General features: G+C 46.5%; 1 protein-coding gene across 2 annotated transcripts in view; it reads left to right on the top strand.

Moving 5' to 3' along the window:
• The window catches only part of Rapgef4 (Rap guanine nucleotide exchange factor 4), a 259,303-nt gene that overhangs the window by 39,990 nt on the left and 201,160 nt on the right, over nt 1–18,153 (top strand). For both annotated transcript variants that reach the window (XM_050124129.1, XM_050124156.1), the window contains exon 4: nt 11,716–11,862. In XM_050124129.1, the coding sequence (XP_049980086.1) occupies nt 11,716–11,862 (147 nt within the window). The remainder of the gene's footprint in view (nt 1–11,715; nt 11,863–18,153) is intronic.

Below are 18,153 nucleotides of genomic sequence, written 5' to 3'. Positions count from 1 at the left end.
GCCTGCAGCCCGCAGCCCCCAGCTGTGTTGGCTTGTCTCCTATTCTCTCTCAGGACTGGGTTTCCTTGGATTTCAGAAAGGGCTTTGACTTTTATCAGCTGCCTCAGTTTCCCATTGGATCTGGAAACAGCTGCATTGTTTGCATCGTCACCCCTGGTAGGCAATAGTCAGAGTGAGAGTCAGAAAGAGGAAGGGAGGACAGAGACAGAGAGGCAGAGAGAGGGATTGATTTTAACGAGTTGGCTCCCAGGATCGTGGGGCTTGGCGAACCCCAATGCCTAGGGCAGCTGCTAGGGGTGGGGAAGGTGGGGGGCATGAAGGTAGAGGGGCGGAGATAAGAGCTGGGGCTGCCTTCTTCAGCACGGAGACTGGACCCTTCTTTCTTCTATGGGGAACCCCAAGTGGAACAGATTTGTTCTAAAGATTGTCAGCTGGTTGGGGGTAAGGCCCACCTATGTTGAGAAAGGTAATTTACTTTCTCTGAAGTTAATTTTTATGGGTAGGAAGTTGACTCAGCCGGTAAAAATGCTCATTGTACAAGCCTGGAGTACCCAGTTTGTTCTCTGGGACTTCTGCAAAAGGGGGAAGGAGGGATTGAATTCCACAGAGCGGTCCTCTGACCTCCCCATGTGTCCTGTGGTATGTTGTGTCCCCCTCAACTAACACATAAAAAGGAATAAATTTAAATTTTACTTACAGTAATATTAATCACATCCAGAAAGACTTCACAACATCTAGTGCTTACCCGAGGAAATTGCCACTAGGTTTGCCTAGAAAATCTATTATAGCACTATCCCTTACACCTGTGTACACGACCGGCCTCATCTTCAGCATTTAGGTGCTGCTGTACCATAGACTTGGTCACAGGGCTCCGTGACAGTGGTTCCAACTCTCCTGGGGCCGCAGAGCTGCGGATCAACTTTGGATTCAGGTCTGACGTCGTCCAAAGTTTCCATTCTTCCCGCTGCCCACACAGTAGGTGGAGGGTGAGGGGTGGGACGTGGTGAAAGAGAAGGAGAACCGGTTACAAGGACTGAAGGGAAACAAGAGAGGATCGAGCAGAACTCTGTTCAGGCTCAAGTTATCGCGAGAGCGGAGGGCAAGCCTTTCTCTGCAAGCCTGCGTCTCCATTTTCTCTCTAAGACCCTCTCTCTGCTGTTTGTCTGTCTTTTCACTAAGTCAAAAAGGGCACAAAGACAAGTTCCCCCAATGCACCCCGAGTTCCAGCCCCCGTGTGTGAGTGCATTAGCCGCTTTCTGGACCAGAGTGGTAAGCAAAGAGCAAGACTGACTTCTGGTTCAGGAGCGCCACCTACAGGCAGCTGTGCACTGAGCGTCCTCTGCCCATCTCAAGGGCCACTCCCTGCACACATCTCTCTTTTTCTTGAGAGTTCTGGTGGGATTCATTTGATCCCACTGATGTGCTGATGCCCGTTAGGTGTGGCAGTCAGTTCCCTGTGATGCTGGGGCTTATAGTCCTGGACCATAATTGTAGTTGGGGGTCCGCTCGTTCGTTTCCCAGCCACCTAGACCCAAAATAAACTATATTAATTGCAACACCACTTGGCCTATTAGCTTAGGCTTTTTATTAACTAATTCTTACATCTTAAATCAACCCATTTCTACTAATCTGTGTATCACCACAAGGCTGTGGCTTACCAGGTAAAGTTCCAGGGTCTGTCTAGCCCCTACATGGCGCCTCCCCGACTCTGCCTACTCTCTCTCCATCTCTGTTCAGATTTTCTACCTGCCTTTACTCTGTTAAGCCATTGGCCAAAAGCGGCTTATTTATTAACCAATGGCAATAAAACATACTCACCGCATACAGAGGGCAATCCCACATCACATAAGGAATGCCCGAAGGATGGGAAGAGGGAAGAATAGAAGCGAGGGTAGCTAGGATCACCGTTGTTGGAAGCCGCAGCTTCCCCTTGGCTCCTCCAGCCACTCCTTTGCATGTGATGCCAGCCCAGAGCCACACCCACCTTCTCTTTCTTGAACACCTCGTAGATCTAGTGACGTGCAGTTAAACCAGCATGGCCCAGCTTCCACAGGACGCCCAGGTTGGAGTGAGGTAGACAAAGAGAGAAAACTGAGGGACAGACAGCAGGCTACAGGGCAGAGGCGAATTCACGAGAAGGGATGTTGATAGGTTGTGTGGGCAGCGGGGGAAAGGAAGGACCTTGACTTGGGTGAAGAAGTGGGTGGTGATGTCCCGAAGGGATGGGCCCAAGTTCCGACAAAGTATTGCTTATGCTATACATGTATTGGGTATTGTTGATTTGATACCTTTTTAAAATGAAAGTTACCCTATTTTATGTAGTGATGGGGGAGTTAAGGATGCATATATAAATATTCTATTGGCCTCATAAGCTCCTCTTACCTTCCTGAGCATCCTCTATGCTATTTCTCCTTTCCATTGCCCCCAGCTGTGCCCATGGTCTCCTTAGGATGACAGAGTGGGAAGCTGAAGAGCTAGAGGCCACCAGGATTCCTGTCATTCCCATGTCCTTTCCTTGCCATTGTCAACGTTAGTCACCATGCGCGGCCTTTCGAGGTGTCCAAAAGCTCCTCAGCGGTCTCCAGGAGATCTAGGGGTAGCGTGCGTTCGTGGTTGCTCAGTGAATCGCAGATACCTGAGATCGCCGTAAGAAATCCACTGGTCCCACATTGTAGAAAACTGAAAATTATTCAGGGGATGGGTGGGTCTATGAGCTGCAGGCCCTTTGCTCGTGGGGAGGATTGAAGACAGGCCACTGTGTTTCAGGCCACGGGATGGCTTACCTCCCAGCACAGGCTCGGTCCCACTGATCAGCTTAACAGCTACCTGGTTGAGAGTGTGTGTGTGTGTGTGGGGTGCAGGTAGTGAGGGAAAGGTAGGAACTGCTGCCCACAACCTCACTCTGTCTCTGAAGGACCCCAAATCCTGTTGAGAGCCGCACAGCTCACTTCTCAATCGATTACATTCTTCCTTTCCCTGTTGGACCCCAGAGACACACCCTCCTTCTGCAGCCTTGTTTTCTGGGCAGCGGAGTTCTGCCAGATCAAGGCTTCCAGAGCAGCCTGGATGGAGGGAGAGAGCCCCTGGATGGGATGGAGGGAGAAAGCCCCTGAATGGGATGGCAGGGACATGATCCGCCATCCAGAGACCTTCCCCGAGGAGCTGAAGCTCTTGCTCTCATTTCTGCATGGCTACCTTGAAACCATGTTTGCCTTACGAATTCTGGGAAATGCAGAGCGGCTTCTGTTCATCCTGTGCTGAGGAACGTCCAGAGACCTGCACACCCTCACTTCTGTCTTGGAATACACCATGTTTAACGCTCTCGCCATCAAACAAAACCCAGGCTCACTGAAATGCATGGTGTTACAGGCAGCCTTTCGACTTTGGCCATTACTCTGTCTTATAAAACTATGACCAGCAAACAAGGGGGCATGCCTACAGGCAGCATCCTCGGCCAATGGAGTCCCAACATGGCTCACATATTCATGAAGAGTTCTACTTGGCCATGGGGATCTTGTTGAGGACTAGTCTTTCCAGTTCCTCAGGGATACCTGTCTGTACCTCCAGGGACATCAGAGCCCATCACCAAAATCAAGCCCCAGAACCTCAGGTACTTTCAGGTCTGCTTACTTGGGCTGGGAAGTCCCACTCAGGTGAACTATAGGAATGTGTTTTTCATTAATATGTTAATGAGTCAGGGCTAGAAGCGAACAGTGTAAAGTGTTATAAACAAGAAATCTGTCGAGAGTTCTCGGTTTAGGTAGAGGTGCAAATCAAAACAACTCTGAGATTTCATCTTACACCTGTAAGAATGGCCAAGATCAAAAGCACTGATGACAGCTTATGCTGGAGAGGATGTGGGATAAAGGGAATGCTCCTCCATTGCTGGTGGGAGTGCAAACTGGCACAGCTCTTTTGGAAATCAGTATGGCTATTTCTCAGAAAATTAGGAAACAACCTACCTAAAGACCCAGCAATACCACTTTTGGGTATATACCCAAAGGATGCTCAATTATACCACAAGGACATGTGCTCAATTATGTTCATAGCAGCATTATTTGTCATAGCCAGAAACAACCCTAATGCCCCTCGACCAAAGAAAGAATAAAGAAGCCGTGGTACATTTACACAATGGAGAACTGCACAGTAAAAAATAATGGCATCTTGAAATTTGTGGGTAAATGGATGGATCTAGAAAACGTATTGAATGAGGTCAGCCAGACCCAGAAAGACAAATATAATATGTACTCACTCATAAGTGGCTTTTAGACATAAAGTAAAGAAAAACCAGCCTAACAATTCCCAGAGAACCTAGACAGCAAAGAGGACCCTAAGAGAGACGTACGTGGATCTAATAATCCCCATGGGAAGTAGAAAAAGGCAAGATCTCCTGAGTAAATTGGGAGTGTAGGGATCATGGGAGAGGGTAAAAGGGGAGTGGGGAAGGAAGCTGAGAAAAAATATAGACCAATAAAAACAATTAAAAAACAAGAAATCATGATAAACCTTAAGTAGGCTTATAAAAGTCACTACATCAGACAACAGCACCCAACTTGTGCGTGCATAATGTGTGTATGTGTGTGTGTTTGTGTGTGTGTGTAAGGTCTTGTTTTTCCCTGAAGATTTGTAGGTGGGGAGACTATGGTATATCTAAATCCTAAGAACATGTGTTATTTTTTAAACTAATCTAGAAGCATCCAAACTGTAACAAATGTTTAACCATACCAATTCCTAAAGACTGTTGACAGAATTTCATGTTTCAAACACAGAGAATAGTGGTCGTGAAAGCCTGTGCTTCTTTGTGACACCTACCTCACTATTGCCTTTATTTGAGCAAACCCAGCAGCTGCGTCCCGAGGTCCCTGAGGTCTCCTCGTGGAACTTGGTTGGGTATGAGTATGTGCAATTAGAAACCTGTAAACAGAGGTCAGTAGTTTCTGCTTTAATGAGCCGATGTATATAAAGCACTTAATACAAAACTTTGGAGAGAGCAGGGTCCCTGTGCTTTTTGGTGACTAGAATGGAGAGCTGCGGGGCTGCCATGCCTGCAATGCTGATATTGGTCACAAGAGGGCAGTGGTAGAACACGAAAAGCAGGAAAAACAGCTCCGTATTTGAAACGGCAGGAGTTTAATTTTTAGCCATTTCACTGGGAGCAGAGAATCAGGGCTGCACTTGGCCTTGGTCTTCTCTTCACCCCACCCCCTCATCTGTCATTGCGCCATTATCTGGCAAATTTTACTCTGGTTTTAGAAAAAAGCACTCTTATTGTTCTTCTCTCTAAGGTCAAATAGCGAACCTTTAGTCGTCCCTGCCTTTGCCTTTACAACAAAGATGCCTTCGTGGATGGCATTTTCGTTTATCAAATTTGACACACAAGTCAATCTCTCCTCCCCTCCCCCGGTTCATCACTCAGTTCTTCCACCTTGTTTTTGTTTTCGGTGACATCACCATTTCGGGGAGACATTTGTCAGGCACATTTCTGAAGAGGCTTTAGGGGGCCCACCCAGAAGATGTGAACGGTGCCAAGCTGTCAGCGATCGGTTGTCATGCCGACTCCTGCCTGTGCTCTGGCTGTGGCTGAGATTTTTTTTTTTTTTTTTTTTTTTAGGAAGAGAGCTTTTTAATCGACTTAGCAACTCACCTGACATAGCTTGGTTGCTCTGTATCCTTTGTCTGGGTGGCGCAGTACTGGTGAGACCGGCTCTCCGCTCAGTGTGTGTGGCCTCCTGATTGGTTAGAAATGCCCACTCCTGTCCATCCTCTGCAAGCTGTCCCCAGCCTGCTAGTCTGATGTTCCTCAGCTGGCTGAGAAGCCAACGCCAGGGACATGCTCTGAAAGAAACCGGCCTCGCTGTTGCCAGAGAACACACTAGACTTGAAGTATTTGCCTTCCTGCTTGGCAGTAAATCCTTTTGACACACGTACAGTTGGATGCCTTGACTGACTCTGAAATTGGGTTCCATTCAACTTTATTACTTAAAAGCGTGCTTAGAGGACTCAATAAGTTCCAGGAGCAGATTCAAGCTCACGAGCTAAATGCAAGCGTTCTGGAACTTAATGGCAAAGTGTCTCCTATAGGTTGAAAGTGAACACTGTAAAAAACATTTGCTTTGTAAGAATCTATGCTTCTGAGTCTATCTACACACTTAAAGATAACCCAACACATGAGATTATTAATTCTTGACTTAGTAATATGGAAATGAGTGAAGTCTGAATAACTAAAAGACCCCATAACTCTTTTTTTTGGGGGGGGGGAGATTTGGTTGTATTTTGTTTGTTTGGTTTGGTTTTTGTTTCCTTATCCAGGACTTACTATATAGCCCTGGCTAGTCTGGGCCCTACTATACAGTAGACCAGACTGGTCTCAGACTCTCAGAGATCTACCTGCCTCTGCCTCCCAAGTGCGTGGTTGAGAAGCATGAGCCACTACACCCGGCCTAATACCTGGTAACTCTTCAACATTACAGAATAATTAAAAGAAAAAGAAAAGGAAGCCCCCATGTGTTCACGCCGACAATGCCGCCCAGATCTATGTATCGATTAAGTTACTCTGAGACCCCCAGAACATCTGCCAGGCCCGAGTTTCCTAGCTCGGACAGCGATCTTAACTGCTTGCGACCCAGTAACCCTGGCTTTCCTCGCCCCACCCCTATTTTCATACTGTACGCAGGAAACAAACTTGAAATGGCTCTAGTGAGAACGCCTGCTTTAAGATGTGAATTTTCCATAATGCAGACACACAAAGCAGATAAATTAGGGGTGATTAGATGCAGTACAAAAGGATTCTTTGATTTACGGCAGGATTGCCAGAAGGGTTCCTTTGAATACGCGCTCCCCCAGAGAGCTCAAGTGTTTTGCGGATCATTCAAACCACTTGACATCCAGACTGGGGGGGACAGAGAAACTTGGAATTTAAGTGTTGAAAGCCATCATTAGGTGAAGCTTAATACAACATGACTATAGAGATTCGCTGTTGTTTAAATAATAGCAAAAATATAATTTGCTTTTTAGGAGTGGAGAAAACCTATACATGTGTGGCAATGTGACGGAGTGAGGAATTACAGTTTCCTTTATATTGTTTATTCCTATTTAATTCTGGCAAGATGGCTCAGCTGGCAAAGGGGATTGCTGCCAAGCCTGACTACTTGAGTTCGAGTCCTGAAGCCCACGTGGTAGGAAGAGAGAACCAACTCCCCCAAGTAGACACACTGACCCCCACCTGTGTGCCATGGCGGCTGCCCCCCCAAATAAATGTTTAAAAATGTACTCTGCTATTAATCTTATTAAAGGCGAGTGTGGCTATTTCACTGAGGATTCTGGGAACATATTGCTCAAAGCTGTGGAGGAGGATGTGTAATCTAGGCCTACCAAGACTCAGGCCTCTTCTGATTCACCTTTGTATGACTCCGTGTGGACCTCCTTTGCCTGGCGGTTGGTGCCTGTCACCAGAGGCTTGCATATATCTTTTGCTTTTGTACCAGCATCTGAGACAGCTGCAGATTTGTACGGCAAAGGCCTGGGCAGATTTAGTTACTGGTATTCTCAGACTGAGGTCCATGTGAACAATTTTATGTTGACTTGATATAGGCTATACTCACCTGAAAGGAAGAACCCAAATTGGAAAAAAAAAAAAAAACCTCTGTAAGACTGGACTGTAGGCAAGTCTGTAAGGTATTTTATTAATTAATGATAGATGGGGGAGGGCCCAGCCCACTGTGGTGGGACATCCCTGGGCTGACACCCCTAGGCTGATAGTCCTGGGTTCTATAAGAAAGCAGGCTGAACAAGCCAGAGGGAGCAAGGCAGTAAGCAGCATTCCTCCATGGCCTCTGCATCAGTCCCTGGCTCCAGGTACCCACCCTGTTCTATGGGACTGTGAGTGACACAAACCCTCCCCCCAGTGGCTTCTGGTTATAGTGTGTCATCACAGCGTCAATAACCCTAACGAGACAGGAAGCAGACGCAGCGGGGAGCTGGACCTCCGTACATGGCTGACTCGGAACGCTCCCCACAGAGTGACGACCGGGCGGGCCGTGGGCTACAGACTGCCTGTGTTGTCAAATGACATATCAGTATGTTTTTACAAGGATCAGAAGGAATAGGCCGTGTGTATCTTGGCAAAGAGATCAGCTAGTTTCTGGTCTCGGTTCTTTCTATAACTGGCCTGATTTGGGCAGGATGTTGAACATCTTTGAGTCTGGGTTTGTCTAGCTTATGAAACAGTGATAACGGGCAGGGGCGGGGGGATGCTAGTGCAGGATTATAGCACTCCTAACCTCAGAATCCTAAACGGTTCAAGTTCTGAAGCTTTGGGGTGCTAGGAATGGAAGCTTCTGTATCTGATCCCGTATGGCAGGCAGTTCAAACACAGTTCAGGGAATGGAGTGATGGCTCACTCAATAAAGTCCCTGCCACAGAGGCACCAGGACTCACAGTCAGGTCTCCAGTACCCATGTGACAAAACTGACTTGGTCACAGGCCTCTGTAACCCTGCCGTGACAGGGGCTGGGAGAGGTGCAGACAGGCGGATCCCTGGAGCTCGCTAGCCAGCCGGCCTAGTCAATTGGTGAGTGTTGAGCTCAGTGAGAAATGATCTCTCAAAAGACCCCGCCTCGGTCTCCCCCGTGTGCTCCTGTACAGCCCCATGCACATGTGCTCACGCGTGTCTACACAAAACAGCTCAGTGTGTGTACGGACTTGTCAGGGATGTTGCATGGAGTTGTTTTCAGACTGTGCATGAGGAAATATAACACAGAAGTGGTTTTGTGTTGAGACTAAGGTCTCCTCCCATATATGTATGTATGTATATATACATATGTGTGTATGTATATGTGCATATAGTACAAATATTTCAAAGTCTTTAAACAAATGAAAAATCTGATCCTAAGCCTTTCACTCACTAGGAACATGCAGGGGTAACCTGGTAGGGCTCCAGCAGCCTTGGCTAATCCCTCCTTCATCTCATGAAGTCTTTTATATTCTTGAATCTTTACTTCTCATTAGGTCCTCAACACTAATGTGGAACAGGGCATTATCCAGTGTTTCCCTGCTCTCTGGCCAGTGCTGACTGCTTGCTTCCTTTTCTATGGTACCGAAACCATTTCTTCTCAGGTGACCTCAGTAAGCAATCCGCAGACAAGCAGACGTCATGAATGCTCTCCTGAACGGTTCCTGAGGGATAAGCGTGGCGGTGGGAGTAGACCTGCAGCCTCCATGCCGGCTTTAAAGAAATCTCATGTTGCATGTAGAAACAGACATGCGTGGCAACATGCAGAGGCATCTATAGGGGTCCAGGCTTTGAATGCTGCTGACCTGTAGGGTATAGTGAGATCGGAGTGTGGACACAGGATCCTCTACAATCACCCGCATTTATCTTGTCTTCTAACCCGTGTTCACAACAGCCTATTAACCCCAAAGCTTGGGAGAACGTTTGGATGTGATGTCATTTGACAGTTTCCTCCTGAGCCTGTAAGGAGCCTAGACTCCCATGTCAACAAGGAGAGGCAGCCGTGGACCGCAAACACATCGGTTAGCCTTTAGAAAGTCCGAATGGTTTCTGAGCCCTTCAGTTTCCCTGGCCTCAACTATCTCAGTGCCTAGCCAACACCTCCCACATCCGTTCCAATTCCTAAGTAAGTTTGACCTAAAAATTGTTTTGAACCGGATGAAATTGAAGTCTGGAGCTGCGAACAATGTGGAGGGATTTCCTAGCCTGATTTCAAGATGAGAACGTGTGTGGAGTTTAACTGACGTGCTGAATCAAATCTTCAGTCCTCCTGCACCCTAGACAAGTGCTACACCACTGGCTGTTGTCAATTGTGACTCCCTGTCTTTAGATTTGACTGGATCAAGCACAAAGGAAGGGATTTAGGAAGGGCTGGCCACACAGTCACTTCTGGTGATGGCAGATCCTTGGACTCGGGCAAGTGGTTGGGCACCTGTTACAGTGGACATTATTGTTCAGTGGAATATTCCAAGCAGTGTGGGTAGCAATACCACCACAATCGTGTTTTGGAATATGACTAGGCCTGGATAAATTGAAAGCTCCGAGGGAAAGCAAGCGGTCCATCTTGTGTCTTTATTACAAGAGCCGTTCTCGCCCAAGAAGACAGGTCATGTTGAGTTTCACAGTCCATATTTGTATGTGCTTTGGTGACAAACTGCCTGTATCAGGAGAGGAGGTGAGGACGATGTCCGGTTAATCTGTAAGCACCAGTTAGTTCCTGTGTGGCTGACGTCTTCACGGCACTCTTGCTGCGGTCCTCATGATGGGTCTCTCTCAAGTCTTAAAAGGTCTTAACACTAGCCACGATGTGGTGGCACCCACCTTTAACTCCAGCACTCAGGAGGCAGAGGCAGGGGGCGGGGGGTTGTTCCTGAATCTGAGGCCAGCCTTGACTACAGAGAGAATTCTAGGACAGACAGGACCAGGGCTACACAGAGAAACCCTGTCTCGAAAAACACAACAATGAAATAAACAAATAAACAAGTCTCAACACTGGAAAGTATGTATGAAGCAAGAAACTGGCCGGGAAGCTGAACTGATAGAAGAATACAGTGGTCTAGTGGGGGCCTCCAGGGATCCCTCGTTTTAGGGAATGTGTGGGAGCCTGTGATTTGTCTCAACACATCTCATGCTTCTACTAGAATGTGAAGTTAGTCACCAACTTCCCGACCACTGATATTTCAGTCCTGGGTATGCTTTGAATGCCTTTGTCTGCAGATGCCCTTCTGGAGAGTCTATCAGCGGCTCCTCTTAAATGTGCCCACATCTTTTTCTTGTCTTTTTCTGAAATATTATTGACTTTTATTTTCCTGAACACAGTTTTAGAGGGTAATATTTTTGCAGAAGCAATCTACCATGGTCCAAGGGTTCTAGCGTGCATTTGTCTCAGAGATGTGACTGCAGAGCCACTGGCTGGATCTGAATAATATTTGCCTACGACTCTGTGCTAGATGCGTGTAAGGAAAAGGGCATCTTCTAACCTGGAGGGTAACCCTTGTGTGTCTCCTTAGCTTCCAATGCCTGCAGAATCCATCTCCGGATGGTTCCGAGCGGCTCTTTGCATTGTTTGAAAGGAGTTAGGGCCAAATATAAAAGTTCTTGCCAATGTTGCGTCTGGAGAGGAATCGGTTTTTACAATTTCCTCAGCACGTTCTTGAGCACGGACTCAGGATGTTTTATAAACAGCCACCCTGTACTTTCTCCGGTGCTGCTCTTCCTCTGTTCTGGCTGCAGGAGGCAGCGTGATACAAAGAGCTTGGCATCTCCAGCTTGGCCAAAGCTACTCACCTACACGAGGATGCACATCTACTGACCTGTGTGAGAACGGGGGTTACTCAGAGATGTTACATTGAGCAAAAGAAGCCAGCCACAGATCAGAGCCTACTGTCTCTTTCTATGTAAAGTTCCCCAGCAGGCAAAACTTCCTTCTGAGGATGGAAATCATCAGGGCTGTGATTTCCTCTGGTGGGGAGGGGTCTTGCCTGGGTCAGGGATACAGAGAACCTTTAGGAGTAAAAGAAGGGTCGTAAGTCTTCATGGCATATCATTTATATCAGTGTATATATTTACTGAAATAAGTTGAACCACACAATAAGAATTGGGTATTTTTTTTACAAATTATACTTTAATTTGAAGAAAAATTAGTCTCTCATCCATTGCATTTTTAATTTTCTAATGACCTTTTTTTGGGGGGGGACGCTTCTCAGGATGCTGTTACCATCTGCACCCTGGGGATCGGGACAGCCTTTGGAGAGTCCATACTGGACAACACGCCCCGCCATGCGACCATCGTTACCAGAGAGAGCAGTGAACTCCTCCGCATTGAACAGGAAGACTTCAAGACACTATGGGAGGTGAGCCCCAAGGCTTCCTGTCAATTAATGCGTTTGAGGGAGTGAGAAAGAGAGGGAGGGAGGGAGGGAGGGAGGGAGGAAGCACTGCCGCGTGGATAATGGCCAAACAGTCAAGCCTTAATGTGTGCTGTTCTGAGCCGGTGGATGGAATTTAATTTTCAAAACTTGTTTTTCAAATGAGTGAGTGAAAAAGCCATTTTGACACAAGACATCCTTTTTTTTTTTTTTTTTTTGGTTGCTAATTTGGTGCTTGCTCGATTTTCTGTGGTTTGACACACCTTGTAATTATTTCTTGAATGACCGTAGAGTGTTTTATGAATTTTCTCTTTCCTATTCCACGGATGTATTCTTAGCCAGGGAACAAAATACTTTGACATTTTCTTTTGCATTTTAAAAATCATTATTGACACATTCCCGGAGAAAGTGGAATGAATGGGGTTAACATCTGGTTCATTTAAATGCTTTTAAAAATGATGCGCTCTGTAATAAGGTAAGGAAAATGGGGGGCCGTAAAGATGTCTGGTTACTTGCCAGCTTCAGCGTGCATAGGTGGCGCAGCAGTGGATGAATGCCGCTGGGCCTGTTGGCGTGCGCACTTGCCAACGCTTCCCAGCGTCCCTTAGGGCACAGTGCTCATTTACAGGAAGTGCGAGGAATACATCATCTTATATGTAGTTATGGCAGGTAGAGCATTTATAATGGCCTGGCCGAGCCTCGCATCTTTTTATGCTCTCGTTCTTTTTCAGCTCCTTTAGCTTTGGATTTTAACCTGTGGTGGCTCCTTGTCTTTGTCCCTGGCTCAGTATGTCCAGGAGTCCACCCATCGAGCTGGCAGGCTCCGCCACTTGTCCCAGTGTGGCTGAGATTTCAAACGATCTGAAAAAGAATTTTGTGTAATCAAATCGCTCCCTCCCGAGACAAACAAATGACTGGCACCTGGCGGGCCCGGCCTGCAGGTGAGCAAGCGATGACGCTCAACCTTAAAAGTCAGGCAGAAGCTTTGGAAGGTCTTGCTGGGGGAGCCTGTTGCCTTTATTCTCGGCGGCCGTGAATAATTGTGGGGTTGCTTGTTTGAAATGTTTCTCTTAGAAAATATTAAAGAGCTCCAACGGCTCTGTAAAGTTCAGAGACAAAGCTTGGGTATTTTAGGAAGGAAGAGTGAAAAGTCAGTTTATGTGGGGTGTGTGGGCAAAGGCGCTCTGTCAATCGGAAGGAACCAGGCAAATGAGCGGGTGTTTTTGTGACGGGAATGTGGGAACTGACCTAAGAAAAGAAGCCATGGCTAAAGGTACCATGTACCACGGTAGCCGTTCTGTTTGAGACCAGTCTGGGAAGGGAGCTCTGGGGAAATACAGAACACCTGTTTCAGTCAGGAGCCTACAGGGCTGCGAGGGAAGTTCTTGAGAAGTCGCTGCCTACGAACTTTAAACAATCTGTAGGACTGTTTTTCAGACAAAATAATAATACAAGGAGTATTCGCTGCTGGACATGTAGCCCAGCAGTTAACCCAAAGCTGAATTTGCTTCATCTTGCTTTTCTTCTGGGCCTCTTTAATGTTACATCATGACATTTCATCCCGAATACTGAATGTGTATCTCAAGGAAATTAGCATCCTGCCACAACCCATAGTGCCGTTATGTGTTATGTACATACAGAGTGAACCCTAGTATCCCGAAATCATCTAATAACCGGTGTAGACTTCATGCTTCCCCAGTTGTTCCAAAAATATGTTTTGTAGATGTGTATTTTTTTTTCAAACCAGGCTCAGGTGAAAATCAAAACAAAGCGTGTTATATTTGACTGTGATATTAAAACTTCCTCTGTGTCTCTGTCTCTTCTCCCCTCTTTTCTTTCCCTCCTCTGTTCCCATCTCCTCTTGTCACTGACTTCTTTAAAAGGCCTGGTCAATTTTCTCTCACCCCAGATTTGTCTGACCGTTTCTCATGTTATCTTTGTTGATGCTCTGTCCAGGATTTTGGTAAAGAGATGCTCAGACTAAAGTTAACCCAGTCAAGTCAAATATTTTGTTTCCCAGAAAATGTGCTGGATACAGTAAGGAGGCTCGTCATGGCTGTCTCCTGATGGCCACGTGTCTGTCGCTTGGGTAGCTTCCATCTACATACCTCAGGCTGTTTCCTGTTGGTACGCCTCTCAGGGATGAATTGTTAAATGGGAGAACTAACCCCGAGGGCTGTCATGGCCGCGCCAAAGCTTTGCTTGTGTCTTCCAGTTCTGTGGGTCACCCCTCAGTGGTAGCTTGAGAGCCCGTCTTCTGTCTTCTGATCTCTCTAGTCCCATGGGATGGGGACAAGATCCAGAAAGTCTTTCCGAGTTGAAAGGAGGGGATGTTTTTATTTTATTTATTTATTTATTGGATTTTTCCAATATGGAGAGACAGGGTTTCTCCATAGCTGTTTGGTTCCTGTCCTGGAACTAGCTCTTGTAGACCAGGCTGGCCTCCAACTCACAGAGATCCGCCTGCCTCTGCCTCCCGAGTGCTGGGATTTAAAAGCATGCACCACCACCGCCCGGCGAGGGGATGTTTTTAATCCCCACTTCTTTTACAGGTAGGAGACCAGAAACTTGTACCCAGAGGACACAGTCAGACGCTTCCTGTTCATGTAGCTACGCTAGGGGTGCGAGTGAGGTGTTCAGTCAGTGCTTAAACCGTCTGAAGTGAAATTCAGTAAGCCTCTCGTGTAGCCATCTGTTAATCAAGGTTTTATTAAAGGGTATCCATGTGCAGACACACTGCCTATAATCCCAGGAAATCGTACAAGTCTAAAGTAGCTTCTCAGGAAAGCTTAAACAATGCTTACCTTAAGGCTTATTTATTCAACAAATGCTAAGCAGTTCCCCTGTGTCAGGCATCAGTGAACAAGACTGGCAGGATTCTGTTCTCAGAGCAGGGGCCGCCACTTCGCCACTTGGAGGAGAGGGCAAATCCATCAACCGTGCCATTTCAGAATAGGGCGCATTGTTTTCAATACGCTTTGCTTCTATTCACGGAATATCGGGATATACCAGTGGCAAATACAGCACTCTCTGCGAGCAAAACATTTGATAACCAAATAGTTTTTTCTTGATTATGTCAAGCAATACAGTTTATAATTTAGTCATCCAGTCACCCCTTGTACTCATAAGTGGCTCTGTTATCCAGCATCATACTGAACCCCAAGTTGGATCTGTTAGAAAACACTTGAGGAAGGAGTCCAGGATGCAAGTGGGGGGTGTCGCTGACCTGCGAGTCTCTGAGAAGGCATCTCCAGGTCCAGAGCACAGAGCTGAGGTGAAGTCAGACATTCCAGGTCTTAAAAATGAGAGAACCTCAGTCTGGCTCCAAATTTGCGTGTTCGTCCCTCTCATCTGGTCAATGGGGGGAGGGGAGATGCCACATGGGTGGTCTGTTCTATGGTGAGAAGCCTTATATGTAGTTTGAGGTCCTTCGAATAGCTGTTAACTCCACTCAGAGGGGCTGTAGGAACTGAAATTGTGGTTCTCAGTCATCAGCAGCCGGCACGGCCTGAGAAGCAGTGCGAGCAGCTGCATCCTGGGATTTGAGAAGAGGTAGGAAGTCCCCACCCTTCCCAGGTGGAAGGTGGGTCCCCCAGGCTCCTGCAGACACTCACTCAGGGATCCTGGGAGGTTTTGGGATCCTGCTCAATTCCACTGTGAGGGCGCCTGGCTTTGTGAGGTCTCTTATGTTCTAAATCATATAGGCAGCTCTGGGATATTTTAAAATTGCCATGCTGTGACCAGAAATGTTTCACAACATCTAACCAAGGCAACATCTCGGAAGCTTCACAGTATTCCTTCTTAGGTCTTCCTAAGGAAAAGTAATTCTCCTTTCTTCCGATGTTTTAGCTTCCAATTTACGTTTTGATTTGAGGATGCTGGGTTGGTCCATTGGAAAGTCATTCTTACTTTCTTAGCTGAAGGGAATTGTGGGAAATTTACTTCAAGTGGGTCAATAATGCGCCCTCTTCTCATGCTTCTTTGACACCTTAGCCAAGGTCTAAAACGTCCGAGTCTCCAGTCATATCTCAAAGGGAAAGCTAGGCAAAGAGTGGTACAGGATTGGAGTGACAGGAGACAGTGAGATGTCTGAATTCCATTCAGGAGAAAATTAATTTGGAAGTCTTGGGCAGCCATTTTCAGTACTTGAGACAACTATAATTTATAACTTAAACTCCTTTACACCGGTGGCATTTTTTAGGCTCTGTAAGGAAGCTAAGTGGCAAAGCAGTTAAGTGGAGGTCTGGGAGTTTAAACCCATTATTAATAGTTGATCCAAGATTATAGGTATTTATGATGGATGGTGGCTCTTGGAATAAATATAAAACTGATTTACTATCCAGTTCTATGGATCTCTTAGTGCCCAGTCTCTGATGAGAACACTGTTCTCAGCCTTCCCAGTGCTGCGACCCTTTAACACAGTTCCTCAGGCTGTGGTGACCCCAACCATAAAATTACTTCATTGCTACTCTGTAACTGTAATTTTCCTATTGTTATAAATTATAAACATCTCTGTTTTGGGGTGTTTTAGGTGACCCTGTGAGAAGGTTCTTTGACCCCCCCCAAAGGGTCACAACCCACAGGTTGAGAGCCGCTGGTTTAGAAGAACAATGGTGATAGGCTGTTATCTCATTTTCCTCTTTATATTTAATATATTTCCATGAGAATGCTTTGGGGTCTGTTTTGAGATCTCTCCAAAGTAATGAGTGAGTAGTGTGTGTTTGGAGAAGTAGACGAGAGAGGCCGTCTTGATCAAATTCAGGAAAGACGTCAGTGGACACTCTAGATCCAGCAGTCTACCGCTCTTACTAGCTTTTCAGGTGCATAAACACCACTCTGGAATTGTTCCTTCTACCGTGAGTCATATTTGAGCATTTTCAAGTAATATATATTTATGAATACATTTTTGAAAAATCATAGCATTTAAACATAAAGGCAGTATTTTAAACTTATAGATTGAGCCTTTTCCATGAAAGCTGCTATGTGGCTGTAGCTGTTAACCACGCAGTTGATGGTATACTACCATGATTTGATTTCAGCCAGAGGGGCATATCTGAGATGTGGTGTCTGGCAGGGTTTATCCCCCAACTATGCCTGTGGCTTCAGGAATAGCCAAAATGCTGTTTCATGTCTTAGGAGATATACATTTTAAATGATAAGAATAATAAGTAGATCCAGGTGTGTCGGCACACACCTCTAATCCCAGCGCTCAGGAGGCAGACGCAGGTGGATCTCTGAGTTGAGGCCAGCCTGGTCTACAAAGTGAGTTCCAGGATAGCCAGGGCTACCCAGAGAAACCCTGTCTTGGAAAAAAAAAAACCAAAAGTTAAATAAATAAAAATAAATAAATAGAAGAACGTGTTTCTGTCTTAGGAAATCAATCTGCCACAGGGCTATTTCTCAGAGCCACGAACGCGATTGGAGAAAGGTATTTGTGCCTCTCTATTCCAATTTCCAGAGTGGTAATTTTGTCTAGAAGATTCTACCAGAAGTACTGGTAATTATGAAGCGCTTTTTAGCTATCTTCCTTCACCGCCTCCTTTACATTCAGAGGGGACAAAGCGTTTTTCCATTAATAATTTCCGGAGCCACCGTGAGATGGAAATTGTTGACATGACAGCAGGCTGGTCTTTGGCTGACATGTGTTAAAAGCCATACTGTAACAATACCTTCAGGAGTTATCCGCTCCTGCCTGAGTCGGCTCGATGCCCCTAGCTGTCTGCAACTGTCATGAAAATGAAAGCCAGATACCAAAAACACAGTCGCTGGGAACACAGATGTCAGGAGTCAGCCGGGTAGGTTTTGTGGTTCCACTCACATGTTGGCATCAGGTTGTTTTACTCTCGCGTAAGTGGACCAGCATTTCAGATGGTTGTCAAGGGAAAGAGTCTGTTCCCCAGATCCACACCTTCATCCTAGGTAGCACTGGAGCCTGGGAGCAGAGGACCCTGCTTCTCCTGCGGCAGAGGCTGACTTTTTAGCAACTTTGGATTTTCTGCTGTAGGGTTACTTCCCAGGCCAGAAATTTGCATCAAAGGCCCAAGAAAAATACATCCAAAAATAAACATGAAAGCCAAGACTTCATGCCAGGAACTCCAGCCACACACATCCTGTTGGCTGGTCCCCTGGTTTCTCTCCTCACAGCTCTGACTCTTTCAAACCTAGCGGAAGCCCGCGCCGATGACTCGGACCTGATGCCAGCACAAAGGTCTCCCGCCTCAGTCCTCAAGTGTCTCCACGGAGTGGCAGAGGTGATTCAAATCCAGAGAAGAAAGG

Source organism: Alexandromys fortis, unplaced genomic scaffold (assembly GCF_014885135.2).
Source record: "Alexandromys fortis isolate MF-2015 unplaced genomic scaffold, M_Fortis_MF-2015_v1.1 scaffold_8_9099976_23576923, whole genome shotgun sequence".
NCBI lineage: Eukaryota > Metazoa > Chordata > Mammalia > Rodentia > Cricetidae > Alexandromys > Alexandromys fortis.
This window is presented reverse-complemented; position numbering and strand designations above follow the sequence as displayed.